This window comes from Neodiprion pinetum, chromosome 4 (genome assembly GCF_021155775.2).
Source record: "Neodiprion pinetum isolate iyNeoPine1 chromosome 4, iyNeoPine1.2, whole genome shotgun sequence".
NCBI classification, from domain to species: Eukaryota; Metazoa; Arthropoda; class Insecta; order Hymenoptera; family Diprionidae; genus Neodiprion; species Neodiprion pinetum.
Window position 1 is genome coordinate 9,758,817 of NC_060235.2, and position 14,936 is coordinate 9,773,752.

Below are 14,936 nucleotides of genomic sequence, written 5' to 3' on the forward strand. Positions count from 1 at the left end.
TATGCATCGCCGAACTTGAAACCCGGGTGTGAGAGAGCCGCTTACACGATTCCCAGGTAGCATAGCAGCGTCAACTATACTCGTGCTCAGCAACCAGTAAATTACCCTGTAGGTTTCTTTTTTCGACTAATTCTGTAGGTTAACAGATATTCATCGTCTGGTCGCCACAATGATTTTCACGCAGGGATTCCATCTTTCCAGTGGTAAAAAACTGGTACTTGAAATTAACGAGGTTGAGGTCTGCAGAGTCAACATCACGAATTATTAGAAAGACCCGATCTTTTATGATTGTAGAATCGGTTTGCAGATGTCTACGTGACAAACTGTTATTTTCCATGTTGAAAGAGATAGCCAGTTACATTATTGGGTCCGTATGATACGAAAAACATGAATTTCTAGATATTGACGTGTGATATAAGAAAGGTTGCTTAAGATGAGGCTGAAGTTAGTAACGTTGACGTCACGAAACGTCAGGGCAAAACATCATTGTTATGCAATTTCCGAATGAATTTCAAGGAGTCGACTTTTTGAAATATACGAGTATGTTTTGTTTATCATGATTTACTAAATTTCAGACAATCCTAAATGTGCGAAGTAGCAGTTTTTCCTAAACATGCATTATTGCTCTTAACGTTAGTAACTTCATCCGCATTGTTTGGAAAGATTTTGATGCGCCTGAGATTGCTGTCGTCAGTGTCTTTGTTAGGATCACAAAAAAATGTCTTCAACAGTAAATAACTTTTGCATTATATCAATACTTTGCAGCTTCAGAATGACTTTGAAGGAATTGAATTTGTAAAATATCTGGGTAAGCTTTGTTTTACTGCAGTCACTAAATTTCAGACGATCCTAGACTAGTGAAATAACGAGTTTTCCTAAAAATCTATTTAGCAGGCTTAAGTGTCTTTCAGATAAATAATTTATTAACATGACGAATACTAATTATTATTCTAATTATGATACTTTTATATTTATAATGACACTGAAAGTGACAGGTAATACGGATGAAAATGTTCTAGGGGACGATCAAACGATGAAACTTGAGTGGAATACTCAGCGAACTCTTCCGAACATATTTCTTGATATTTTATCGTTTGCTCACTCCCTAAAAGCCATCCAGACGAATTAACTGATGAATATTACGTACTAGTTTCAGCGTCATATATTTATAAGGCTTTATTGCTCAATTTAATCAAAATTAGCATCATCAGTAAGTAGATGTAGTTTCATAAAAATTTTGCAACGATCGTAAGGTGAAGCGAGAACAAAGGTCAAAGACTATAAGCAAGTTCAAGTAGATCTAAATGAATCCTCACCTTGAAAATGAAATTTCTAAAACAATAGCAGTTTTTCTGACCATCCGAATTTCTTTCAAAATTTGTGATTAAGCTTTCATATTTTTCGGGAGAACCGGACATAAAAACTTCAGCAAAATTTAACGTAACCTACGTCTCGAAAAAATATCTGTTCAATTTTCACTGATTCGCTTAGCACATGCACTTTGCGTGGTTTAGAAATTTATTAGATTATATTTACGGGAATTACACGACGGAAGCTCGTTATCCTGCAATATAAATCTCCAAGTTGTGATGCATGGGTTTTTAAAAATTCTGTTCGACTTTGATCCACTACAATACCATCAACTCTAACCTCTTAACCCTACACTGGTAAATATCCTAGGGGTACCTAATTTACTGTCTCATTTGTTTTCTAATTGTCGTACAAACTTTATCCACTCGCCAATCTGTTTTGTACACATTGAAAAAGAGATCGATATGTATTTCTTCAAGTTTTGATTGATGTAAAACAGTGAAGAGTGCGTTTAAAGTTGTCACAATGCTTGAAGAGTTGAACAAAGCAAGCTTGCCAACGAAAACGCTGGGTTAAACAGTTACCTTGGAATACCAGTCTAGGGTTAAAATTGTGATATTCAAGTTCAGCATTGGGATACTGTATTTTTAGAAAAAATTGATATTTGACAAATAATTTAGAATTATCGGAAATTCTATAATCAGTGATAGAGCAGGATGACACAAATTTTGTAAACTTAAAAATTCAAGTCAAAGTTATATTATATGGATATTGTTTCTTAATGATTCGACATGTTAATGAGACTAACCTCAACCTGCCAAATATCACAAGTTGGTAAATTACGATAGATTACAGTAAATAAGCTATGAATTCTTGGAAGAATGACACATAAGTCTTGATCCAAACCGAGGCTACAAATTCCCAATACAAAATAAACTTTGTGCACTGAGTTTAGTACAACGGTATCAGCGCTGCTTGATATTTCATACTAATTTAGTGCAGAATTTTTCATCCGATTCTTCGATCAATATGCAAATAATCACCCAACCTGATTCACTTTATAAAATATTCGTCCAGAGAGGAATAATTCATAAATTACAATGACCGCAAAACGAATTCTAGCCAGAAATAAAAATTGAGGTTATGTATACTAACCGAGCTACGAAACTAGGCGCAGCGAATATTAAGCCGAAAAATATCGTGTTGCCTAGAACGTTAACTGAAATAGTCAAATTTTCAAAAATTTATACCACCAATAAAAGCTTGCAATTCCGTAGATTCCGGTACAAAACCCAGACCTAAATTTGATAGAGTGAAATTGAATCCCTGTTGTCTGAAGTTAGTCATAATCAGCGTGGAAGAATAAAGAGTAGAGCACAAAAAAAAAAAAAGCAGTCTGATAAAAAGTCAGATTACGCCTATATCTACGTAGATTTTTACGTAGGAATTTATACGCAAATATCAGCAATGTAAAAACAACGAAGTACGACGCGGGGTTTTAGGCACACACGATGGAAAATAGACAGGTGAAAGTGACGACGACCATCGTTGCGCGTATCGAAGAGCAGCAAATGGTCGGCTGGTGGATAGACTGGAACAATGTGCAGCCATTTACCATTGCAAGGTGTATAACCAGGGCACATAAATGAGCCGAAGTGACACTTTGTCCAAATATATCACTGCGATGAGACTAATTATTTTTATCAGCTTCGCTTTGACACAGAATCAGAACAAATATATCCTCACGTGATCTTTTATTGTTTTCCTTTATTCTATGCTTTTTTTTCCTTCTTTTCTTATCTTTCGCACAAAGTTTTCATTTCGCACGGGTCCGCGCACAAATGGGGGGGGGGGTATAGGGAGGGAGACTAAGATGAAATTACTCAATTCCGCGAGAAAAGCAACCTTGCGGATTACTCGTACAGTGAATCATTTGATACGGGTGGCGAGCTCTCGGTTGGATCTCGTTAACCATTTTAGAGGTATAGAATAAGATAAAGAACTCTCAGTTCACAATTTTCACTACTCACTCACACACTTACTCACTCATTCGGACGCATCACCGTTTGGATACACCGTCGATCTTTCTCTCGATTGTCAGATGATGCACAGGCATTAGAAACGTAAAAGTACGTACGGTAAATACGTGTGTGAATATCCGTGTAGGCACGGCGACGCAGAGCTAGGAAATGAGATCTCAGACTCGAGAATTTCTACCACGCCGTGTGCCGACTGCGTCTCTGTGCCCTGCGCGTGGAGGAGTAATACACACGTATGATAACATGTAACTAGGCTGTCTACTACTCGATGCTTTGCAGTGTTGCTAGCTACTAATTGGTTAATACCGATGCCTAGGTAGGTACTCCGATTATGCTGCCGCGGCTGGTTTGTTAGCTTATAATCTATTTCGCTCTCGCGCGTAAGTACGGATAGATAGATATGAGCGTATCCACATGTGTGTGCGTGCGAGCATGCATTTTGCACAATGACGATATACCGAGGAACTAACGATAATTGAGTTGCACGACATTCTCGAACTAGGGTTTATGGCACAGGAACGGGATTAATACTACTGTACATACGACGTACGTACGAGCGAACCTGCCGAAATTTATACGGGGGTGAATGGCATTAGATGCAACCAACAACTCTCCGCAAAGACACGAAGCATGTAGTCAGTCAGTCGGATGGACGGACAGACGGACGGCGAACGAACGGACAGAGGGACCGACCGACGAGCCGACGGCGGTTGGACGGACGGACGGACGGAGAGACTGGCAGGACAAACAGGAGGAAGGAGAGATAGAAAAGGACGGGGAAGTCAAAGAGAATATTTCGATGCAAATACATGTATACATACATTCCATGTAGATGTATGTATGTATACATACGTGTATGCAAACACATACTCGCAAAGGAGAATCAGCTACTCGAGATGAGGATAAAAATAAAAAATAAAAATAATAAAAATTAGAACAGAGAACAGCGTAGTCGACTACCACCGACAGGCATGCACGGCGAACGCACGCACACGCGGGCATATTCGTGCGTACTACGTGAACACAACGATGCGGGTACGCGACGACGTACCAGACGTCGGTAGAGAGAAGTTGGTGAGAAAATATGTAAAAAAAAAATTCAATCGAGGATCGAAGATAACAGGATGAGAATAAAAATGAATAAAATAAGAATGGAGAAAAAAAACTGGCCACTTGCAGCAATACCGCGCACATACTCCACTGACGTCTAGCCTGCTATTAAAGCACATATCCCGAGTTATATAACTTCGCAACACAAATCCGTTCGTATTTCGGCGATAAAAACGCGCTGGCTCGAACGATCGCACTTCTCGTCGTCTCCTGAGGTATTAAACGGTGCTGGTACGCGGCGAGATGGTCGCTTTGTAACGAAGTTCATTGAAACCTGGTCTCTCCCTGTCTTTCGCTCGCGGATAGTGGCAGACTGGCACACTGGTGGCACTAGAGAGGGCAACCCCTCGCACATATTAGACGTAGGATGAAATCTGCGTTTAGATCCTAAACAGTAATATATCGAGGACCCGGAGTGGATTTACCTCTGAAACGCTATCCTCCTCGCTCTCCGACGAGTCTGTCATAAAGCGGGGCTGTAATTCTGAGAACGTCTCGGTCTCCGACTTCGTAGGGCTGGAGTTCGAAGACTGGGGAGTCGACGTTTTTCCTATGTCGTGATGAACGACGTTCGCTTTTTCGTGTTTCTGGCTATCCGAAGTTGTTCCTTGTCCTACATTCTGCATTTTTACCTTCCCGATAAATCATATGACACCAATCTACCGTTCTCGTTACGCGAAACACACATAGAACACTGATTTTTGTGAATATTTCTATCGCAATCGCCGTCATTCACGTAAGCTAATACCCGCCATGTCTACTATGGCGAGTCCCGACTCCCGGATGCCTCGGCCGAAAAACTCACCGCAGTCGCTATCTGTTGGCGCGTAACTTCAACTATCGTTTCTTGACTTACGTACGTACGTGTACGTGCAGATCCATATTCCCGTAACGCACGTCACCTCGCGGGCTCGCGGCAACAATCGTCTGCGTAACAAAAGTTTCGCTACTCTAAATATTCATTATTACGCGCGAACGGTGATACCTTGCATACTCCGTTCGATACGTTCTATCCATGTGCGTACAAAACTCTCTGAATCCAGTAGAAGATCCGCGTAACAAATCGGACTGATTCGTTACTTTGTCTTTCTTCTCTTTGTACATTGGCCTTTTTATTATGCTTTGTACTTTTCTTTTTCTTTATTCTTCAACTTAATTTCCGTGCCTCTGCATACGTCTACATTCGTAATAACCTTAGAAACAAAATTGAATCCCTGCGTAATGGTTCAAACTGCTGTTCTATTCCTCCGTCTATGAGCTGCGAAAGTTCCCGATGTTCCCGATCCAGGTTTTCAGTTGGCACAGTTTCACGCACGTGGTTCCGTACTCTGCTTTTGGATGTCGCGCACGCCGCTCGACATGTATGTACGTACGTATGTGTGCACATGTTAGCCGACGATTTTCAGCGGTCAATTCCCGGGAATCGTGATATTTTTTAACGCCGTAAAATTAACAAATCATACCTTTCACCCTGTGTTCTATTTATACACAATACGCAAAGCACCTCGCATGCCAATCTGATTACTTGTGTGAAGCATGGCCACCTATCTTCCTCCATTTTACACGAGGTGAAGTTAGCAACGTTTTAGGAACGAAAACATTGGGAAAAAATCACTATTTTCTTATTTTTACAGTGATTTTCAAGGAATCAAGATAACAAACTATGACTATCTTTTATTTGATTACGGTTTACTGAATTTCAAACAGTTCCAAAATCCCGCAATAACTGTTTTTCCTGAGCACGAATCGTTACTAACTTTCAACATGATCATTTTACAGCAGGCATGGAAACTTGTTCTGTGCGAAATAACATGTGGAAATTGCATGTGAAATTGCTCCAACTTATTCTCGTTAAAGGGATAGGAACATTGGTGGACGTTTTCTTTCGTTACGTAATGGAAAATAAATACTCTTGAGTCGAATCAGGAAGTAGGGCAAATTTGAGGAAGCAGATATTCGACTCTGAATCAACCCATTTTATTCAATGATCAGTATGACAGTTACAACATGGGTTCGATGTTAATCTCCATTGCCGAACAAGGCAGGCTAAGGTCAAAATTCGAAATTACCGTCGGATGAATCACTCCCATCTTACCTATCACCTCACCAAAAACCACAATTTCTGCACAACGTTGTGGAAAATAAGTTGGATCTAGAAAAAAGTAGAGTACGAATGAAAATATGTTGAATCGAGATTCGTTGGTATTAACATCGCAGTTTTTTCCAACGTTCTCGAATTTTCTCTTTGACAAACTGCGTCTGTCGGATTACCATATCACTATTCTAAGCAAACCTTAATACTTAATATAATCAGCACGACTGGATCATCTGACACTTGACAGAAATAAAGTTTTAGCTGTACTTTACAGAGAATCTATCAAACTTTGGACTCTCATGTGTGAAAATACTCAGTTTCAGCTTATTTTTTTGTCTAACAAATACAAACATTTTCAGATCTATTTGATGAAATTTAAACATTCATTGGTCCAGCCATTTTTTTTTCCCCCCTTAGAACACAGTTACAGGTAGTAATGACAAACTTAATTTAAAAGAAAAAGCAAATATGCTAAACTTGATCTGAGATGATGGCATTGAAACGGATACTAGAAATACATCATTGCAGAACTAAAAAGTATCGATATAGCTCACCGTCGGCAGCACGCAAGTAGTAACCATTGGAATCTTTAGCTGTACTCCATGGAACTTCAAGTAACTGCATAATTCTGTCTAAAAGACCATGAATTATTTCGAAGCCTGCAAACTTATTACAATTGATTGCACAAATTCGTCTTTCATTACGGGCTCCAACTTCCGCTGTACAATCACGCAGTACTACATCGGATATTTCAAATAACTTTTGGGGTAACGGCATCTTTTTGTTAGCAGCCAAAGTCTTCAGAAGTCCCGGTAGTAATGTGGTCCTAGCTACCTAAACGCAGTTAGTTGAATATTTTATGGCTGGATGTACTTAATGTTTGTAAAGAAAACATAATGTATAATGCAAGCATTAAAAAACTAATCGTATTATCAATTTAATTGGGTCGCGAACATGTATTGCTTAAAATTGTGTTAAATTATTAAACCGAAAGGTTTGTGATTTTAAATGATACCTACTTGAAATTCTAGTGTCTTTGGATTAGAGATATGGACCGCTGGTACATCCTTGATGCCAAGTCTCAATTTCTCAGATATATCCTCTTGAGAACACTTGAATTGGAGTACATAATAAAGAAACAATAATGAAGAAAGAGGTTTCAGATGACGAGAGGCCAAGTGAAAGGATTTTCAAAAGTAGCGACGATACATACCAAGGAAAATGTCAAAGCTTCTGTAAATCCAGCATGAGCAACTTCTTCTCTCAGTTGATCAGATAACTTGTTTAGTGGAAACTAATATAACAGTATAATTAGTTTCCGGAATGAAAGGTAATATTAGGTCTTCTTTCGTATGGATAATATAATACTTGCTTCACCTGTTCTGCGATTGTCAACCCTTTGGGTAATGTTTTTACTATGTTGTTGTAGCCGTAGGCAATAGCTATATCCTCGTAGATATCGCAAGGATGTATGACATCATGCCTTGTGGGAGGTATTTCAACTATTAACCTGTCGTCTTCAACTTTGGTTTTCAAACACATTTTAGAAAGAAGCTGTGCAACGTTGTTTGGCGTTTCTCTGAAAGTACAAAATTCGTTAACAGTTTACGTTTTCCTAAGTGAAATAATTTCGTGAATATTATTTATTGTTAATGTTTTAGTGAGAAAAAAACGAAAAAGATTATAAAATCTATATCCTTAAAATCATATGATAAATCTCATCCACGGCACAATACATTTTCAACAGGGTTTAACCGATGATATACTGAAATTACTAAGTGTGAATTAAAATTAAAAATGATAAACTGTTGTAACTCATTTAAATATTTATAAAAGCATTCCAATTGCTGTTCGAAATATTCATTCTCTCCATGACTCAATGGGAAGAAAATTTGAGTATGTTGACGGCAAAAAGAATGCGATACTTTTGATGCTTTTCAGAAATGAATAACACATTACACAATCTGGGTCCAAGCAAAATAATAGAGATGAGATTTTCGTTTGTTGCAACAGATCTGTGATGATTTTATACTGTCTAGTTTGGTAAGTTTGATTTTATTGTGCTTAAAGTGTACCGTCATAACTGTTCAGTGAAGTAATCAGCATTATTGAAATGTATCAATTTTAATTTCTCACCCTCAATGCGCACAGTAGGAATAGAAAGATCCTAGACAAATTCACCTTCAAGTTGCTCTTAGCCATGACATGAAAATTGAATTTATCTCGTTATCCTGCTCAAGGTACTCCTTCTCTCCCCTAGCACAGTGCGTCATTCGTCAAGCGTCAGTATAGTTTTGGCATTTGGGTGAAAGTATATGCCTCGAGATTTAGAGGTGCAATATTTTCCAGTGTGTACACAATGATTGTTTGATGTTATTGGTGTACTGTTTTTTCTGTGATCCTTATCATTGATCATCTTCGATAGAATGTAAGTATTTCATGAAGTGCAATGTGAATAATTTTGCAGTGTCGTTAATATTTTATAAGATTTTTAGATATTTTTATAACATTTTACTTGTACCTGATTGTGAGTATGAAGGAAATGCAAGAGAAACTTGGTGCATTATGCAAATAAATCAATATATTTTGTAAAAATCTTTTTTTTTCAATTTCCCTCATTTCGATTCGCAGAGTGAACAGAATACTTTTTATCAAATGCGCACTGTAGCACTAATTCATTTCTTAAAGTGACTATAACCATTATGTAATTCTCCTGAAGAGTATACGTTAAGAGTTAATAAGCAAGGCTTTCTATGCGGAGAAACTAGTTCCTAAGTGGAACTGCGCCAGACTACTCAATTGGTCCTCCTGTGATCTTGATCTTAGACAACAGTGGCGCTGCCTCTACCCTTGCAACAGGGTCAGACTGTATTGAGTTGAAAAGACAATACTGTTTGCATACATCAATGTTAATATGGATGAGACGTTTATTTTTTGATCTTAATAAGTAGAAAAATAATGACTGTAATAACTTACCTAATACCGATATAGCCAGTGGCTTTTTCTGGACTGATTTCTTCATTTCGATAACTGAGATTAGGGTATTGGAATCTCGTCCTATCGGGATATATCACCTCCACCTTTTCAGCTGTATATTTTTCTTTGCAGTACTGACTAAACATACATATCAGTGTATCCAGGACTATATTTGCCTAAACGAAAATAAAGGTGCAAAAACTGACATGTTGGTAAAAGATTTCAAATTCATTTTTAAATTAAGCTTGTGATACAAAGCTGAACGTAATTACCTTAGTAAGATCCGTAGCTGTGCATTCAATGAGAACATTTTTAGTGTTTAAAGTAATCTTAGAATGATCTCCATTGATTATCGGCGGCAATGATAATACCACACCATTGCTATCATAAATAATCGGATACACAGGACTGTCCTTTATGATTGGTAAATATTGCTTGAGCTGTGCGTGGTTCTGCAAGTAAAAATGTAGGGTTTGACAAATACAATTAAAAAAAAATTATCTTGCTACCTTAGGGATGGACGAAAAAGAAAACTGACGTAATGCGGCATGACTCAAACAAAATTTGTGATCACACAAGCATTATCATAAGCCTTATAAGTTTCCAAAGTTCGAAACGGTTCCATTGTTAATTACCTAATCATCAAGTCTATCGAATAAGACATGTTTTTTCCATAAAATTTTCGAAGAGAATAATGAAGTCTGAATAAGAGACATATAAATACATGAATTTATGATACGATGTAACTCAAACATGTCGCATTTACATACAGCATACAAATCCATGATCTGCTCTCCTGTGTATACTTTTTGTTGATTCAGCGGTTTGAAAGAAATATTTTTCGGAGGTTTAGCATCATAAGTGAAAGGACCCTGAATTGTGTCCAAGTCGTGAGTTCCTATTGCCACAAGGCTGCGTTTGCGACAAATGTTTTGATGGAGCTTATCTTGTAAATCGATAAGGCTTTTGTAGGAATCTTGGTTTATCGTTATATCTCTTAATATGGCTCCTACAACGTAACATCGTATTCTTTGAGTCTGTCCAAACAGAAAAGCCAACAGATAACATTTCCAGTGTGAAAGAGTTCAAAAAGAAGCACGATGATAAATTGGCGCGCCATTTTTGCAGCAGTAAATATTTTCATAAACAGAACTCACACTTTGCGTAACGATAATTTGATGTAAATTGCTTTTAGGTAGAAGTGCTGTATATCGAGGGGGTGGATTTCTGAAATAACAATTAACATTGAATTAACTATAATTGATAATGTCAAGCATTAATTAAGCCAAGGAAAAAGCTTTTGCACCAAAGAGTGATTCTTATTCGAATAATCCTAGTCTAGAACGTATTTTTTTCTAATTTTCATATTGTATATCGGTTCTTTCAGCTGCAAAATTGCAATTTTAAAACTCACATACTTTGTGGTAATTTTAAACCTTGGGAATGCTTTTTTATAATCTAGCTAAGAAACTTTGGTCACAAATAGCCAGAAATTTATCAGATAGGACTTCAAAGTTTGCAAGTTGTACCTTGATTTAGACTTCAATTTTTACACATTTCAAAGTTTTTAAGGAAATTAGTTATTTTGCTGAGTGAGTACTTCCTTTAGAAGCTGAATTCAAAAATACTTTACTTAGTACACCACGCGTTTTCTTTTTTTTACTGTTTTTAATAATAATAATTATTATTGTTGTAACAAATCATGTTTAATAAATACCAAGTCTTAAAACGTAACTGGTAATTTACATACCTCAGAATGAAACTACCTTGCAAAATGCTATTACGATTGAAATCATATAGTGAATTAAATTTAAGAGCATCGATGAATTATTACGACTCAAAAATAATGTGTATACTATGAAGTATACATTCTGCTTGTAAATATTATGGAGGCTGAAGTTAGTAATGTTAACGTAATGAACGATTCGAGGAGAAGTTCAGTACTTAGAAATTATGTAGTGACTTTGAAGTAGTCAAGTTTCACAAAATATGAATGTTTTGGTTTATTATAGTTTACTGCATTAAAGACATTCCTAAAATTGAGGCATAAGGATTTTCACGAGACGTCGATCATCGCAGTAATGTTATTAACTTCAGCCTATTAAAACTAAACAAATAGTATGTACTATGTGATTAATACTTCTCTAAAAATACAAGAATTCCGCTGACTAGACCCTCAAGGCATAGGAGGTCATATCGGTTTGCTGGAATATCAATTCTGTAGATAATTTCATCCGAAGCATCTGCACCATGATCGGAGCCTTGTTCTTTCGCTATCATTTGCTTTTCCGTAGTCTAGATGTGAGAAAAAACATTTTTTATGTACATATAATCTTCTGTATAATTATCAGCTAACATTAAGCTAGTTTGATAATCAGGTAATTTTAATATCTACATCGTTATGAAATTTATGTACACACCTATGAGGATCTTCAAGAAATATTTAAATATGTCAAGACATTAATATGCAAATGTGTTCCAAACGACGATAATCTTATTTCGCAAGAAATAATGATTTCAGATATCATTTAAAACATGTGCATATGTTATATCATACATGTTTTACTACGTTAAACTACGGTTCACTGTGTTATATAAATTTTGTTTCTAAACCAAAATTTGAATCCTCTCTGTAAGTACTCTACAGTGTTTATGTGTTCAATTTTTAAATACCTGATCGTTCAAAACAGAACAGCCATTGTATTTCAAAACAATAATATGACACATATTGAACATTCTGACACAATAATATTGAATAATTTTTGTGATCATTAAAAAAGATCTTACCACTTCGTCCAGTTCAAGACCAAATTTGAAACATAACGATTGAAATTCATCGTCAGCTGAAAGTATAAAAGGCCACAATTTATAGCTATCACAAAATTATAATGATCAAAGCATTGTGTTTCAGTTGTTGGGAACTAAACAACCTGCAATGGAATGGAATAAACGACTCGATAGCAAAAACTGCAACAAAGAGACTATGTGGACAAATAGGAACGACATGTAAAATTGTAGTTTACATGTAATAATATCATACAAAAAGATGAAAGTATGTGAGTGCAGCGTAAAGAACACAGTTCAATTTTCAATTAATCTTTGCTTTCAGCAATATCAATGAACAATTTTGAAAATACCAGTTTGATGATTAATATTTAGATACTAAAACGTCAAGGTCCGCCCTTTCCATCTAAAAACTTACTGTAAGTACTTCCTAATGCTTTGAAAAGCAAGTCACGTTTCACACTAATAGTAGGCATATTTGTGGAAAAAGTAAAATTTAAACAACAATATCATGCAACATAAGAGTAATATTCGGTACGGAATATACAACTAAATATTGCAGCACGATATCGTATTTGAGGTTCTTCTGCTTGTTGGATCTATCGCATTAGGGTAAGTGCCAATCTATGTGAGGTTACGTGAAGCTACCGTATAAGCTGAAATGAGGACGTACACGAATGCACATCAGTCATTAGCTCTGTTCGTTTTAGTTACTCTTTTCTACACTTTTTACACTTTTTCTGAATCTAGCCAATGGAAGGTGCCCTTTCCTAGGGAAAGTGTAAAAAGTGTAGAAGGTGTAACTAAAACTAACAGAGCTACTGATCTGACTTAGGTGGTACGCGCACTAGTGGCTGGATTTTTATGGTCAGCAAAGGGAGCTTTCCAGCAAGGAGACAGTGTGTCTCATAGGGATGGGCGATATCAGTAAAAAACATCAACATCGAACTATCGATATTTTTTCAATTTTCGCTATCGAACCATCGATATTCTTAGAAAAACATCGAATCATCGATTGTCGATATCGTTATTGAAAATGAGCGCAAAAATTTAAAAAAATTATAATTATCTCTAAAATAAACATACAAAAATAATAATTCCAATTTTCAATTCATTTTTTATCCAAATAATTAAAAGCATTTATACTATAACATAAGTAATTTTATCATAGATGGAGTTGAAAAAGATGGAGTATACCCTCTGCAGGTAAATCACTCGACGATGTCGATAGTTCAAATTATTCCATCGACTATCGATATTTCGACCTAGAAAAAATATCGACTAAAGATATCGATGTTTCCCCCGAAAACAATCGATAGTTGAAACATCGATGCATATCGCCCATCCCTAGTGTCTCAGAACTGTGTGGCACTTGGAGATTAGAAGGCTTTGTAGCCATCAAATGGAGTAATAAGAAGAACTTCAGAACTGTCAGTTAGTGTTTATAACCTCAGTAATACAATATATGAAGCAATATAATGCAATGTTCTCCGTAATTTTATTCATCAATTAATAATCACCTATCTATATTTTATTTTCCATTTTTTGAATAGCTTATAATCAACATATCTCTCATCTGTAATTCGAAAGGCATTTTGTTTGATGCAAACCCTGGTGATACTTCAACGTGGATTATATTTTCACATTAATAATTGTTCTAGTAATAAATATGTACCAAACTTGGTTACGGCAAAATGCCGACCGAAGAAAAAAACAAAGCACAAAGAACAAAGAACGAGTTCAAACCACGCGAGATTTCAATAAATCTGTCATGTCGGTACGGTTGGCACTACTTTTCGCTGAAATTTGAGTTTAAAGTGTGATTCAGAAAATATTTAAGTGGGAGGCGCTTAAAGTTCATATAAACTCGACTACACATCAGCTTTGATGGAGGCGTACTTCAAGACCACCACTTAAAGCTTAAGCGTAGACCAGGCATATAGGACTCTGTGTATGTATTACGCATAGATCTTAAATAATAGGGAGTCCAGTTGTCAAGCTGATTGCAGCTGGCACATAACCGTTGGAATACTTAGTCGCGAAATTCCGATGTTCTAAAATGAAAAAGTATTTTGTTTGAACGATTGAAGAATTTAAACAGGTTAATTTGCCATGGTGCTTTTCTCCAAGTGAAGACAAAAGATCTTCTATAAAGGAAAATGAATTTTAACATAATATTGTATGCTTGTATTTGAATTTTGAACCAACGATGGTGCTGCCACCAAGCTTCAAGAGTTGGCAGTGTAGTTCCCCATCACGTCGGCTGCATTGCCAGTCATTGTCATATAATTCGTATAGAATCGAACTCGTATTTTTTTCGGACCGAAAACAAGTTACCCCGAAACCTTAAGTGCGCTACTTTCAATCTCGTGGCATAATCCTTTTGTTTTTTTTCCATTCCAAATTCCTATGTTACCAAGTATAAAACGTGCATTTTGTGCAACGCTCTCTTGGCTCGTGCCTCAGGTCCCACCTGTAGACTTTTAGATCACTTAAGTTTTCGGTACTTTGTCATTTGCATATGCTCTACGGGTTCAAAAACTTCTGTAGAAATTACAAACGAGTATTCTTTGCCGCGCAACTTAATACTCCATTTTATTTAGAACATAGTTCTGCCTGAA

General features: G+C 36.5%; 2 protein-coding genes across 13 annotated transcripts in view; both read right to left on the reverse strand.

The window, feature by feature from the left end:
* Nucleotides 1-5,232, reverse strand: part of mask (multiple ankyrin repeats single KH domain) — a 47,940-nt gene extending 42,708 nt beyond the window's left edge. For 4 of the 8 annotated variants that reach the window (XM_046624443.2, XM_046624445.2, XM_046624446.2 and 1 more), the window contains exon 1: nt 4,886-5,231. In XM_046624443.2, coding sequence (XP_046480399.1) covers nt 4,886-5,086 — 201 coding nt within the window. In that variant the 5' untranslated portion in view covers nt 5,087-5,231. Of the gene's footprint in view, nt 1-45; nt 281-4,885 lie in introns of those variants that run through there. The other 4 variants (XM_046624441.2, XM_046624442.2, XM_046624444.2 and 1 more) reach the window with 2 other exon arrangements.
* A 1,183-nt stretch (nt 5,233-6,415) lies between these two features.
* beta-PheRS (phenylalanine--tRNA ligase beta subunit) lies at nt 6,416-13,162 on the reverse strand. 5 transcript variants are annotated; one of them, XM_069135714.1, is made up of 12 exons: nt 12,989-13,162; nt 12,319-12,374; nt 11,672-11,826; nt 10,689-10,758; nt 10,302-10,568; nt 9,804-9,983; nt 9,532-9,707; nt 7,933-8,134; nt 7,769-7,849; nt 7,571-7,667; nt 7,110-7,385; nt 6,416-6,612 (listed from the first exon to the last, which is right to left on the reverse strand). In XM_069135714.1, exons 1-12 carry the CDS (start codon nt 13,005-13,007, stop codon nt 6,461-6,463), a joined length of 1,731 nt encoding a protein of 576 aa, XP_068991815.1. In that variant the 5' UTR covers nt 13,008-13,162; the 3' UTR covers nt 6,416-6,460. The 5 variants fall into 5 exon arrangements, with proteins under 5 accessions (XP_068991815.1, XP_068991814.1, XP_046477176.1 ...); XM_069135713.1 differs by having other exon boundaries at nt 12,964-13,162; XM_046621220.1 differs by lacking the exon at nt 12,989-13,162 and adding an exon at nt 12,734-12,980 and having other exon boundaries at nt 7,110-7,389; nt 7,575-7,667.
* Nucleotides 13,163-14,936: the final 1,774 nt, after the last annotated feature.